The sequence below is a fragment of the Enhydra lutris genome, unplaced genomic scaffold (assembly GCF_002288905.1).
Source record: "Enhydra lutris kenyoni isolate GAN:26980312 unplaced genomic scaffold, ASM228890v2 scaffoldscaffold101, whole genome shotgun sequence".
Classification (NCBI taxonomy): Eukaryota; Metazoa; Chordata; class Mammalia; order Carnivora; family Mustelidae; genus Enhydra; species Enhydra lutris.
In genome coordinates this window covers 1,443,398-1,455,765 of record NW_019154185.1, presented here as the reverse complement: position 1 = coordinate 1,455,765, position 12,368 = coordinate 1,443,398, and the positions used below count along the sequence as shown (strand labels likewise).

Below are 12,368 nucleotides of genomic sequence, written 5' to 3'. Positions count from 1 at the left end.
ACCTAGTTTGTCCTCTTCATACCAGCCCTTCCACATCTGTAGCTATAGCTACCATCTCTCCCCACCCTGTGTTCCCACTCCAAGTCTTCTCTATTCTTGAACACTTCGATTTGTCGTCATCATTTCAAAATGAAGTCTCCCAACCTGATATTGTGCTGGTAGGGAGAAAGGGCCAAGCTGGGTCAGGATGGCAGGATACTCTTACCTGCCTCAACCAACATTCTTGACTTCCACTGATGCCCTAGCTGAAGTGAGCTCTGGGGACATTTACTATTGACTCATGCCCAACTTGCAATGAGTTAGGACCACTTCGACCCATTACTAATCAGTTACTTCAGCACAACTGACCAGTGAGGAGGCAAGCTGAACCTTATATAGAGAACAAAGGGTTGCAAACTGCACTTGGGTCAAAAGAAAGATTTTGAGGCCCGAGAACATAATACGAAGGCTGCAGAAACTGAGAGTTTGTGTCTCAAGTGCCTTGGAGTTCAAGTCAACAAACATCTGTTGAGCTGCCACATAGTACTGGAGGCAGAGAGAGAAGTAATATGAGGATGAAAAGCCTTTACAGCTGGGTGAGGAGATGGGCAATACAGGGAGACTGTGGCCACATATAGCAACTCATAGAAGAAACAATGCTATGGGACCTCAGAGGTGGGAAAGATGAGTTTCAGTTTGAGGCCCCTGGAAAGGCTTTGTTAATGGGAGATATTTCTGCCAATTCCACACCCAGGCTATAGGAGATCCAATTTGCCCTTCAGAGCATTTACCATCAGGAAAATCTCAAGTCCTACTTTTTTTCTCCCAAGGAGATATTTTAGAGAGAGGGGATGAGAAATGGCCAGGGCTGCTGATGGATGCCCTCAGCCCCTCTCGATCCCACTTTCAGGACAAAATCAGGGCTGGCAGTGGAAAATGAGGGCACCAAATTTGTGGTTTCTACGTGGTATAATTGTGCCAAAGAGCGTGTGTGTTAGTTATTTATTGACATGTAACAAATTACTCCCAAAGTTTAGCAGCCTAAAGCAACAGCACATATTATCATACCCGGTTACTGGGTTGGGAATTCAGGAGCAGCTTAGGTCGGTAGTTCTGGCTCAGGGACTCTTTTTTTTTTCTTTAAAGTGGGTTCCAGCAGAGCTTGATCTCATGACCCTGAGATCAAGACCTGAGCTGAGAACAAGAGTTGAGCACTTAACCAACTGTGCCACCCAGGTGCCTGTGGCTTGGGGACTTTTATGAAATTGCAGTCAAGCTGTCAGCCAAGGCTGTAGTCATGTGGAAACTTGACTGGCTCTGGAAAATCTGCTTCTAGGAAGCCTCACTCACATGACTGGGGACTGGAAGCCTCACTTCCTCACCATGTGGGCCTCTCCACAGGGCTGCAGAATGTCCTCACACTATAACACTTAGGTTCCTTTGGAGGGAGTCATCAGAGATAGAAGCCACAATGTCTTTTATAAGCTTTTCTTGGAAGTGACATGACATCACTTCTGCCCTATTCTATTGATATGTTGTGGAGAGAGATGACACAAGGATACAAATGCCAGGATGTAAGGATCATTAAGAACCATTTTGGAGGCTGACTACCTTGGCAGGGCTGCTCTCTCAAGCTCTATGATTGACAGCAGCCCCAAGGGGAACACTGTGGTTGATAGGAAGTCTTGAAACAGACCTTCTTACCATCACTGCCTTTGACAGGGAAGTTAGAAAGATGAGCTCAGAAAGCCATAATGGCTCTGAGGTTCCTTAGGAGGACTGTTTATGGTGATAAGAGTAGATCTGGGTCTGGGTGTTGGTGACTGCTGGTGAAAGAAGCTGAAACAGACTGACCTTCTTCTTTTGACTTAGGATTCCTCATTTTCGTGTTTTACTGCCTGATGAAGGAGAGTGTGCAGGAGCAGTGGCAGATACACCTCTGTTGTGGGTGGTTACGACTGGATAATTCTTCGGGTAAGATGCCACTTTGGGTAAGGTTTTGAATTTCACGGGTTTCCCACAACTGATCTGATTAACTTGTCTCCTGACTTGAATTCATAGAGCATTGGCAACATGGAGGCTGTTTCCATGTCATGAACATGATTTGTACTTTTGTGCTGAGATGAATGAAGTCAAGTGAAGAATGTGATTCGGCCATATTTTAACTTAGTGAAGCTTCTCTTTTGGCCCAGATTCTTGAATTGCTTGTCGTCACCGTCACCTCAATCTCAACTCAATTAAAAAGAATGTTGATTGAGTGCCCTACTGTGTTTCAGGCCCTGGGTCATGGGGGCTTTCTGGCCTGTAGCCAACAGCGGGTTGAGTGGATGAGGGAACAAAGAGAGGTAGCAGAGGCAGGGAGAATCCTAGCTGGATGGAGCAGTGGCCCATCCTACACAGTGAGAGACGTGGTGGACTCCGATGTAGTCTCTGAGATTATCTCCAGTACAGGCAAATTGATTTTCTGTGTATCAGAGTCTCTTCCATCCAATTCAGACAACTTCTCTCAGCCTCAATGCAAAGCTCAGTCTGTTTTAGGGAAGGCAAGTGCTTGAACTTGAAGATTTTATAAATGGCACAGAGATCTCCCTCCTTTATCCTGGGCATGTCAGTAACCCACAGGTCTCTGTGCCAAACTCTAAGGAAAGGAGGCATCCTTGGTAAGTGAATTAGCTCTGGCTGTGTCACACATTACAATATAAATTTACTTCTCACAACTTCATAGAGAAGCAGACCCCTTGAGGTACCTAGAACAGATACTCTCTGCATTGAGCTTCATATTTTTAACAGGATGATTGAGGTACAATTCATACATCATGCAATTTGCCCATGTTAAATGCAATTTGATGTATTTTCTGGTTTTAACTTTTATGGTGTCATTTCAGATGAGGACAGCAGGTGCAGGCTATGAGTTGGGTATAAACAAGAGAGACTGAAGAAAACCTTCCAAGACAAATTGTTGACACCATCCTTCAAGTCAACTACCACAAGTTCTACCTTCAAATCTGTAGGCTCTGCGCAATGCATGCTTTCAGAAATCCGCTTCCCAAATGGTGAGGGAAAAACTATGCTGTCTACTCTTACATTCCAAAAATATCAAATTAATGTGAGGTGACATATGTGGTCTTTGGAGTTGGTTCCTCCTCAAAACTAAAAGCACGTGTGCATGTATATACCTGGGCTCATTCCTGGCTGAGAAAGTGTGTATAGAAGCACCTAGTGATCTTGTTACATGCAAACCTGGTAGGTTATTCCACTGAAATGGGAGGGAAGAGACTAGAAGTCAAAACAAATTCATGTGTGATTCAAAACAATGGTCAGAGACTGTGAAAGCCAGAAGGAACCTTAGGCAATGTCCAGAGTGATGTCATTTTCCAGATGAGGAACCTTAAACAGGGAAAGGAAAATGTCTTACGGATGCTTACTCACCGTCAGCAGCAGAACTGGGGTCAGAACTCAGGTGGCCTGGCTCTCAGGCTAGGGCACATCACATGCTACCAAGAACACCTACTAAGCAGCACGACGTTCTTAGTTGCTCAGCTTCTTCCATAGGAAGAGAAATTTCTAGGTACAGAGACAGCTGTTGAGGTGGAGGTGGTTATTGGAAGGGAAAATGTAAGGAAAGGATTGATCTTTTTTTAGAGATTTTATTTATTTGAGATAGAGAGAGAGAGTGAGCGAGCTCATATGAGAGCACAAGTAGAGAGGGAGAAGCAGACTGCCCATTGATGCAGGGCTCAATCCCAGGACCCTGGGATCATGACCTGAGCCAAAAGCAGACCCTTAGCCGACTGAGCCACCCAGGCGTCCCAGGAAAGGATTGATCTAAAAGCCCCAAGTAAAGAGAAAGGCAAAGGGAACAAGAACTTGAGAACTCAAGCTGATGTTGTGATGCCTCTGTGTTGTGTACTGCCCTGGACAATGATGCTTACTTAAGGACCAAAGTTGACTCCAGTTCACACACACAGAACACCTCTAGTGGCCCGGCTGTAGCCATTCTCACACCTCAGTGCTGGTGGAACTGCTGCTTGTATTTTTCATTATATTGGCTCCACACAGCTGTTCTATTTCCAAGGTCTGCAGCCAATCTGAAATCAGCATGGTGGGTAAAAAATAAATAAATAAAGCCACCAAGGGTCACCTGGGTGGCTCGGTTGGTAGAACATGCAACTCTTGATCGCGGGGTCATGAGTTCAAGCCCCACATTAGGTGTAGAGATGACTTAAAAAATAAAAATAATAAAAAATAAAATCTTTAAAAAATAATAAAGGCACCAAACTTGGAGTCAGAAGGCTTTGGTTCAACTCCCAGCTCTGTCACTAACTCTGTAACCTTGGGCACATCTCTCCCTTAGTGAGAGCTACATTCTTTCTACCTTCAATGTGAGGAGGCTAGGATGGACAGATAATCTCCAAAGTGCCTACCAGCTTCTGGACTGTGTGGGACAACATTGTTTCCCAGTTTAGGCTGATTGTCTAGCGTACAGTCTCAGTCTCCTTCTCTGTATGGGAAAGTTGGTGCATATGGAAAGACTCTTTCCATGCCCACAAGTGTCCATTACTCTGGCCAGCTAACTTGCACATACATTCCAGTGCTCATATGGAGGCACTGGGGAGCCATAGCATATAATAGAGGGCAGAAGTTGAGGAAGCTGCTTAGTAGATAATAGTTGAGGCCGATAGGGAAATACCATTTTTGCAAAAGGATTCATTGGCATTGGCTCTCTTGCTGTCCCTGGGGGATACTGTTTCATTAGCAAATATATGGCTCGAATGTACGTGTCTTTCTTCAGGGGGGATGGTAGCCCCCTGTGCCTAGGATTTTAGGGTTGTTTTTAATAACATTCCCAGCATTTTAGTGTTGTTGTATCAAGTGACAGATCCGGAGAGCCAAGGGCCTGGGGTTGTGACCGTGACGCAGCTGGTGAGACAGGTAGTCTAGCCTCTTGGCCACAGGTCCCAAATCTGGAGTCTGAATGTGGCCCTCGGATGGTCAGAGCCAGCAGTTTCATTTCCGTGAACATGGAGTGAAGACGTGCCTTCTGTAATTGCCCAAACAGTGCTGTCAGGATGAATGAATTTACCCTGGGTCCGCATAAACTACCCAAGAAAAGCCCCACAACCTTTACTTCCTTTCTAATTCCTCTATTCACTCCTTTGTTTGCTTAAAAAAAAATTGTCTGTTACTTCTACTATCTGCAAAGTCCCCAGTGCAACAACTGAAAATGTTCTTTTTTTCTTTAACGCAGGTGACTTTGATGAAGATCCCTACTGTTTCTCTCCCTTGAGTTGTAAAGTTGTGCCTAATTATGTGGGAAGAATATTACCTGTGGAAGTCAAAACGAATTCCACTCACAAAGATTTCTTGAATAATTCCCAGCAGAGATACCCACCTCCCCCTAGCCCCAGATTAGGGAAAATGTTGAGTTTGTGAAACCATCTGCTTCGACTTTGTATTCTAAATATTATTTTGGAAGGCGCAGAATGAAATAGCGTTTAGTGGCTATTAAAGTCAGAATAATTCTCCTATTCATTGTTATAGCTGTTTCTTTCTTTTTCTAGGTAAGATTTGAGCCTATAGTTGTGGGATATTGGGGGACATATATCCACAGCACTGGAGATTTTGTTTCAAAACGCTAAGTGTCCCATCCTGAAAGAAAAGAATTAAGATCAGTGTCCTTAACTTCACTAGGAATGAAATAATTTCAGGCAGCCCCAGTTTTCGGATACTCAGTTGGCTTGACACCCACAGGGGAAGTAGGAAGAGTCTCAAGGTCATACCTTTTGGGAAAAAGTATCCTGTTGGCCTCTCATGACAAAGCATCTGAAATCCCCATTATTCAAGTCACTCTTTGATTGACTGCCCTTGTTGACGTGTAACCACATTTTGTGAAGATCATCATCCTTAGTGTGGCTGGACAGAGAGCTGCGTTCTGAGGAATGTAACAGCAGGAGCTGTTTGAGGCTGGCGGTTCTCTTTAGGGAGGAAAGGACAAGTCAGGGTGACCAGGACAGTGCCGGGACAGAGGTGAAAAAGAGTCACCCAGAGGCAACAGAGTGAGCACTGATGATGACTTCTGCCTTCTTGTTGCTCTGTGGCTAACCTCGATGCGATGCGTGGCCTTCTTAATTCTCTCCCAGATATTGCTTCTAAGTCTTCCCAGCCAGGCTGGTTTCTCCCATATGGCCTAGGGTAGCAAGGAAGAAAGAGATGAACACTTTGGAAGGACACACAAGCAACAGGTATCAGTGGTTGCCTTCAGGAAGGGGAGCCGGGTATCTGGAAAAGGAGAAGGACTTTTCACCCTATACCTCTTGATATCGTTTGAATATTGTATTGAGAGAATATATTGCTCTTTTTAAGCAATAAATGGGGGATCGGACCTTTCCAATGAGAAAGAAAGATAAACTCCTGAGTTTTAATACCATAAATCAAGTCCCCCATCGTCCTTGGGGATATGTATGATATAGTGGGCTGTGGCGACAGCAGAACTGGTTTCAAATCCCAGCTTTGTCACTCCTTCGAGTTGAAACCCAGGGAAATAAGAGTGATAGTACATTTGTTATAGAGCTCAAGTGAGACTTACATGAAGGCTACACATTTTCAAGCACAGTGAAACAGTACATCTTCACCCATTTCTCTTTGTAACTCACACCCTCTTACCTCTCAACCCCTCGTGGCCCACAGATGGTATTTGCTCCATTAAAGTTACCACCTCGGATCCTGTAAGCAAGAGTTTTTTTGTGGGTCTTTTTTTTCAAGCTTTCTTTCTTTTTTTTTTTTTAAAGATTTTATTTATTTATTTGACAGACAGAGATCACAAGTAGGCAGAGAGGAGGCAGAGAGAGAGAGGAGGAAGCAGGCTCCCCGCCGAGCAGAGAGCCCGATGCGGGGCTCGATCCCAGGACCCTGGGATCATGACCTGAGCTGAAAGCAGCTGCTTAACCGACTGAGCCACCCAGGCACCCCCTGTAAACAAGAGTTAATGCTGACCACTAAATGGACCAGGGCAGTGGTGCCAGTCCAGTCACTGGTATGAAGCTCCTAGACTCCCTTTTGTCCCCTCTACCACCTGAGGTAACATAAAAAAATGTAGGAAGGCCCTCAGGCCCCTGGATACCTGCCTCAGGGTCAGTACCCTTGCCTATGAAATTTTGCTCTTGAGGTAATTCTGCAACCATTGTTCTCCATAGGTCCGCTTGTGTACTTTTGTTGTAGGGGAAGGTGAGTGCATGAGAGTGTGTGTGTGTGTGTGTGTGTGTGTGGACTACCACAGAATGAAGAAACTGTGTCTTGAATGTTGGAAAATGTCTTAGAACTGAAACTATTGTCACCTTCATTCAAAAAACAAATTTAGGGACAGGGCTTGGTTAATTATACCCAAGCTCTGTCTCTCTCTCTCTCTCTCTCTCTCTCTCTATATATATATATATATATATATATATATATATATATATACATATATATATACATTCTGCAAATTCTTTGACTTGGGGGATCGTTTTGGCTGTGAAAATGCCCATGACTGTTCTGCTTCTGCTGGAGTAATGAATGTACATGCTGTCAAGAACAGAAATATTTTATAGAAAAGATTATGATTCCTGTCATGACTCCTCCTACTAATTAGTAAAACATGGGTTTTCCACAAATTAAACAACAATATGAAATTATAAGGAAAACAATGATTAAACATCTTTCAGGCATCCTGTTGTTTGCTCTTCCTGAGCCCCCCAAATGGCTGACACTTGTGTGAAGGCAGGCCCACATGATTATGAAAAAGAGATTCTAGAACCTTGGTGCTGCTTTCAATCAACAATCTACCCCCCAAGTATTTGCTGAGTGGTGACACGGAGAGAAAGATTCAGATCTGATATCTGTAGGTCACTACATCCAACAGCTTACCATCTTTACTTGAGGAGACCAGATACTCACACTAGAATAGTCAACGATCAAAGCAGCAAGGATATGGTGGAAGAGTAGTGCTTCCCAGGTAGTAAACGATGTGCTTTTTAGTCCAGCTGAAGGTGGAGTATTCTAGGTTTGGAGGGTGGCATCTTTGGTAAAGCAGGATTTCATTTCTCAATACCACAGACCAATGTTGTGTATGAAGTATGGGTCAGAAAATTTACAAAGCCCCTTTGGAGCTTCAAGGCATGGGCTCTGTCTTCTGATTCTCTGCAGTGTCTTAGGCACCCTGGGGGCAAGCTTGAAAACACTGACCAGGACTACACTTTATCTGGACCAAGTTTGAGGACACTCCTGCCGAGCACCTGAATCTTTACCTGTTTTGTCGGAAGTCCCAAAGGTGACGGTGACCATCTGTGATGGTCTCCCTCCCATGAACCCAGAAACACGAGAAGGGTGGTGGCTGGAAGGGTAAGAGGAGGTAAGGCTCATCTTTTTGACAGCTCAGGCCTATCATTAAAACGTGTCTTTCTGGTCCTGACCTTCAGCTTTTTAAGGGACATGATGAGTCTGGAGCAATGGAGAAAAGACCTAGTTATACTTCTGTCGATTAGACGAAATAAATGAGATGGATTACATTCATTCTTATAATGTCTGGCACCTCTTAGGCCCTCTGTACATATTCATCATATGCATGGATGAATGAACAGTCCACAATACAGTGTAAATGAAAACAATGGCTGACTTCCTTATCTAGGGATTCTTATCTTCGTGCTAAGTAAACCTATGTTACCCACTCATACGTGAGCCTCATGGGGGCAGAATCCTTGTCTAGCTTGTCAGTTGCTCTACAGTCAGTGCCTGACACGCTGTTTCAGTTGAGGCTCTTTGGTGGCTGGCGAGGAAAACAACATGTCTTTAAATTGACAATATTGTCACTTCTGGTTACCCAAGGGAAAGGGAACTGGTAGAATGGACTTGGGGAACTCAAATACTTTATGGGAAGTTTAAAGAATAGGGCTTGAAAAAAAGAGGTCTATAGATCAGGAACCACAGGGGTAGCTTCCTAGCCAGGACACATCTTGTAAGGGCATCAATTGTGGGAAAAATAAAGAGTAATTTCTTCTATCCTCATGTTATCAGCTTAAGATTCAGAGTCTCACCAGACTGCCTGTGATCAGCTGAGTTTGAATTCTGGGCCGTACTAAGTAGTCAGATGAGGGATATGTCAGAAGAAACCTTCAGGGAACCTTCTGGTTTTGATAGTGGTAGGACAGGAGCTTGGATTTACCATCCCACCAAGAACACCCACAGTGGGGGAGAAGTCATTCTGCAAAAAGAAATTAGGGTGCTGTTAAGAATGGACAAGTAGTTGGGGGAAATCCCACATTTGCCCACTACACACAATACAGGACTGAATGTATTTTTGTTGAATGAATGCCTCATTCAGGAACATACTTCTTCAATGTGGGTGCAACCATGCTTGGAAAAGGAGTGCCCCACCCCCGCCACACCTCATTCATGTATTCACTTGGGTTTTTTGTTTTGTTTTGTTTTTTTAAAGATTTTATTTATTTATTTGACAGACAGAGATCACAAGTAGGCAGAGAGGCAGGCAGAGAGAGAGGGGGAAGCAGGCTCCCCGCTGAGCAGAGAGCCCAATATGGGGCTCGGGCCCAGGACCCTGGGATCATGACCTGAGCCAAAGGCAGAGGCTTTAACCCACTGAGCCACCCAGGTGCTCCTCACTTGTTTTTCAAAGGTTGGGGTATATCGGGACATGCTGGGAAAGCTGGGGAGTTCAAAATAAGCATCCCAGAATGATGGAGAAGAGTGCTGTTACAAATCATGATTTTAAGAGTTCTTGGGTACACAGGTTGACTTTACTCTGAGGAAAATCGATATATGAAAACAATCTTCGTTGTCTATGGTGTTGCACAATCTCTCCAGAAAACTTCACAACTCATTACATTCTTGGGATGCCTGGGTGGCTCCGTTAGTTAAGAGTCTGCCTTCAGCTCAGGTCATGATCCTAGGGTCCTGGGATCGAGCCCGCATGGGGCTCTCTGCTCAGCAGGGAGTCTGCTTCTTCCTCTCCCTCTCCCTGCCCCCCTCAAATAAGTAAATAATTTTTTTAAACAACTCATATTCTTATGTGAAGCTGCTTCACCGTACTGCTCTCTAAAATTTCCCCCACATATTCGACTTCTAGGACCCTTCAGCTCTGATTAAGGAGGGCTCAGTTGTCTGATAAGGCAATGAGAAGGAATGCTGCTTACATTCTCCAGCTGACTATACTATTTGCAGGATAGTAATAGAGTGAGGTTCATAGGAAAGGGGGAGACATATGGCACTCAGGGCCCTGCATTGGAAGACTCTGGTGTGAGTATATAAAAAAAAAAAAAAAGAACCAGAAGACATGAGTAAGGGGTAACTTCAAATATTGAAAAAAATTCATCTCATCTAGATATATAAGAAAACTACAGATGTTCCCTTAACATATGCAGTCCTATGCAAATGATTATGTAAATTAAACAAAAAGTTGGAACTGGCAAATTCCCAGGTTTCCAAGATTTTCTTATGTTAACCTAGTATTCCTCATAGAAACAAGGTTGAGGATTTTTGCTTACATCCCAAAGCACTTAGATGTGTGTGGGGAGGCAAGATTGAATGACATGTTACAGTAACAGTGTTGAAGGACATGCTGAATAGATGGTTAGATGGATGGATGGATGGATGGATGGATGGATGGATGGATGGATGGATTGATGGAAGGATGGATGGATGGATGGATGGATGGATGGATGGATGGATGGATGGATAGATGGAAGGGTGGATGGATGGATGGAAAGGGTGGATGGATGGATGGATGGATGGATAGATGGAAGGATGGATGGATGGATGGATGGATAGATGGAAGTGGATGGATGGATGGAAGGGTGGATGGATGGATGGATGGATAGATAGATGGAAGGGTGGATGGATGGATGGATGGATGGATGGATGGATGGATGGATAGATGGAAGGGTGGATGGATGGATGGAAGGATGGATGGATGGATGGATGGATGGATGGATGGATGGATAGATGGAAGGGTGGATGGATGGATGGATGGATAGATGGAAGGATGGATGGATGGGTAGATGGATGGATAGATAGATCATATTTTTTCCTTTCAAATGTTAGCCAGCTCATCCATCATGCTTGGTTGTGGGCAGCAATGGGACAAGAAATAGAAATGAATCTGAATTGCAGTGAATTTTGATAAAGGCCTAGTTCATGCAAGAAAGATTGAAAAAAAAAATCCTCAGCCCACAAATTCCCAGAGGAATGGAAATCTTTAGAGATAGCTACAGGGGAAGAATGATGACCTAGTGTAACAGGCTCCATCCAATCTTCAGACTCTGGTCCTTTCAGGGGTAGAGATAGAGGGGGATACTTTGTAGTGGGTCAGACTCCCCCAGCGAGCATCACCTGGGTCCATTGCATAGGCCGAAGGAATGAGGTTATGAAGACTGACAGCAGGCTGGCTCAGACCCTAGCTGTCTTCCATCCAGGAAAAATTCTTCCAAGTCCTCTCCCCACGCTGTACTGACCACAGATGGCAGTGTCATAGACATACTCTTCTTTTTTGTTATTGTTTTTGTTTTGTTATATATCAGGACAGAAAGAGCTTCATTTTTTTCTAAAGGCTGCATTGTACTCTGTGTTTGAAGCAGATTCCCTAATGATGGTTTCCAAACTTCTGCTCTTTCAAATAAATGCTGTAATACATAGCCCTGTACCTGCGGGAGAAAAACAGAAATCAGGTTGTGGACCTGAGGTTGGGGGAATATTTCCTAGGATTGGGGCCAGTAGCTATGTAGCTAATGAGTGGTAGAAGAATATTCCTTCTCTTCCTTCTTTTATCCTGAGTCCAGAACTGAGAGCAAGTGAAGATTTGAGGAAGGTCTGATGTTCTTTCTACCCATTATCTAACCAAATACAGCATGCTGGGTATTATAGGCCATTTCTCTGTGCCCAGCTCTATGCCATGGAAGATAGAGCAATGAATTAAGCCACAGTTCCACCCGTAACAAGCTGGGACCATCCTTGGGGTAATAAAACATTCACACTTGTGACAATTTGTCCATGGTAACATACTTTAATTGTGTGATAGGGACCTTTAGGCATAATACACAGTAGCCCCTTAATTACTAATCTAATCCCACAAATACTTACTGAGCCTTCACTCTGATTGAGGAACTGACCAAGACAGACACAGTTCCTACAATCATCTGGGGAGATGGAAAGTGAACACGTGCAATCACTATCCCGTATGGGATACTCTCATCCACTACGACTGGGGGTTCCGATTTACACGGCAGGTGAGAGGACAAACAGGTAGAGCCTCTCTGGAAAACTGTTTTGTAGCTTCTAACAAGAAGTTAAACATACTCCGTGATCCAGCCCTTCCACTCCTAGAAACATGCAAACATACATCC

General features: G+C 44.1%; 1 protein-coding gene across 1 annotated transcript in view; it reads left to right on the top strand.

Annotated features, from left to right (window-relative positions):
• Positions 1 to 5,551, top strand: part of LOC111139345 (adhesion G protein-coupled receptor G4) — an 84,939-nt gene extending 79,388 nt beyond the window's left edge. The window contains 4 exon segments of the mRNA XM_022491611.1: positions 1,852 to 1,953; positions 2,865 to 3,032; positions 5,228 to 5,269; positions 5,541 to 5,551. Coding sequence (XP_022347319.1) covers positions 1,852 to 1,953; positions 2,865 to 3,032; positions 5,228 to 5,269; positions 5,541 to 5,551 — 323 coding nt within the window.
• The last annotated feature ends 6,817 nt before the right edge of the window (positions 5,552 to 12,368 follow it).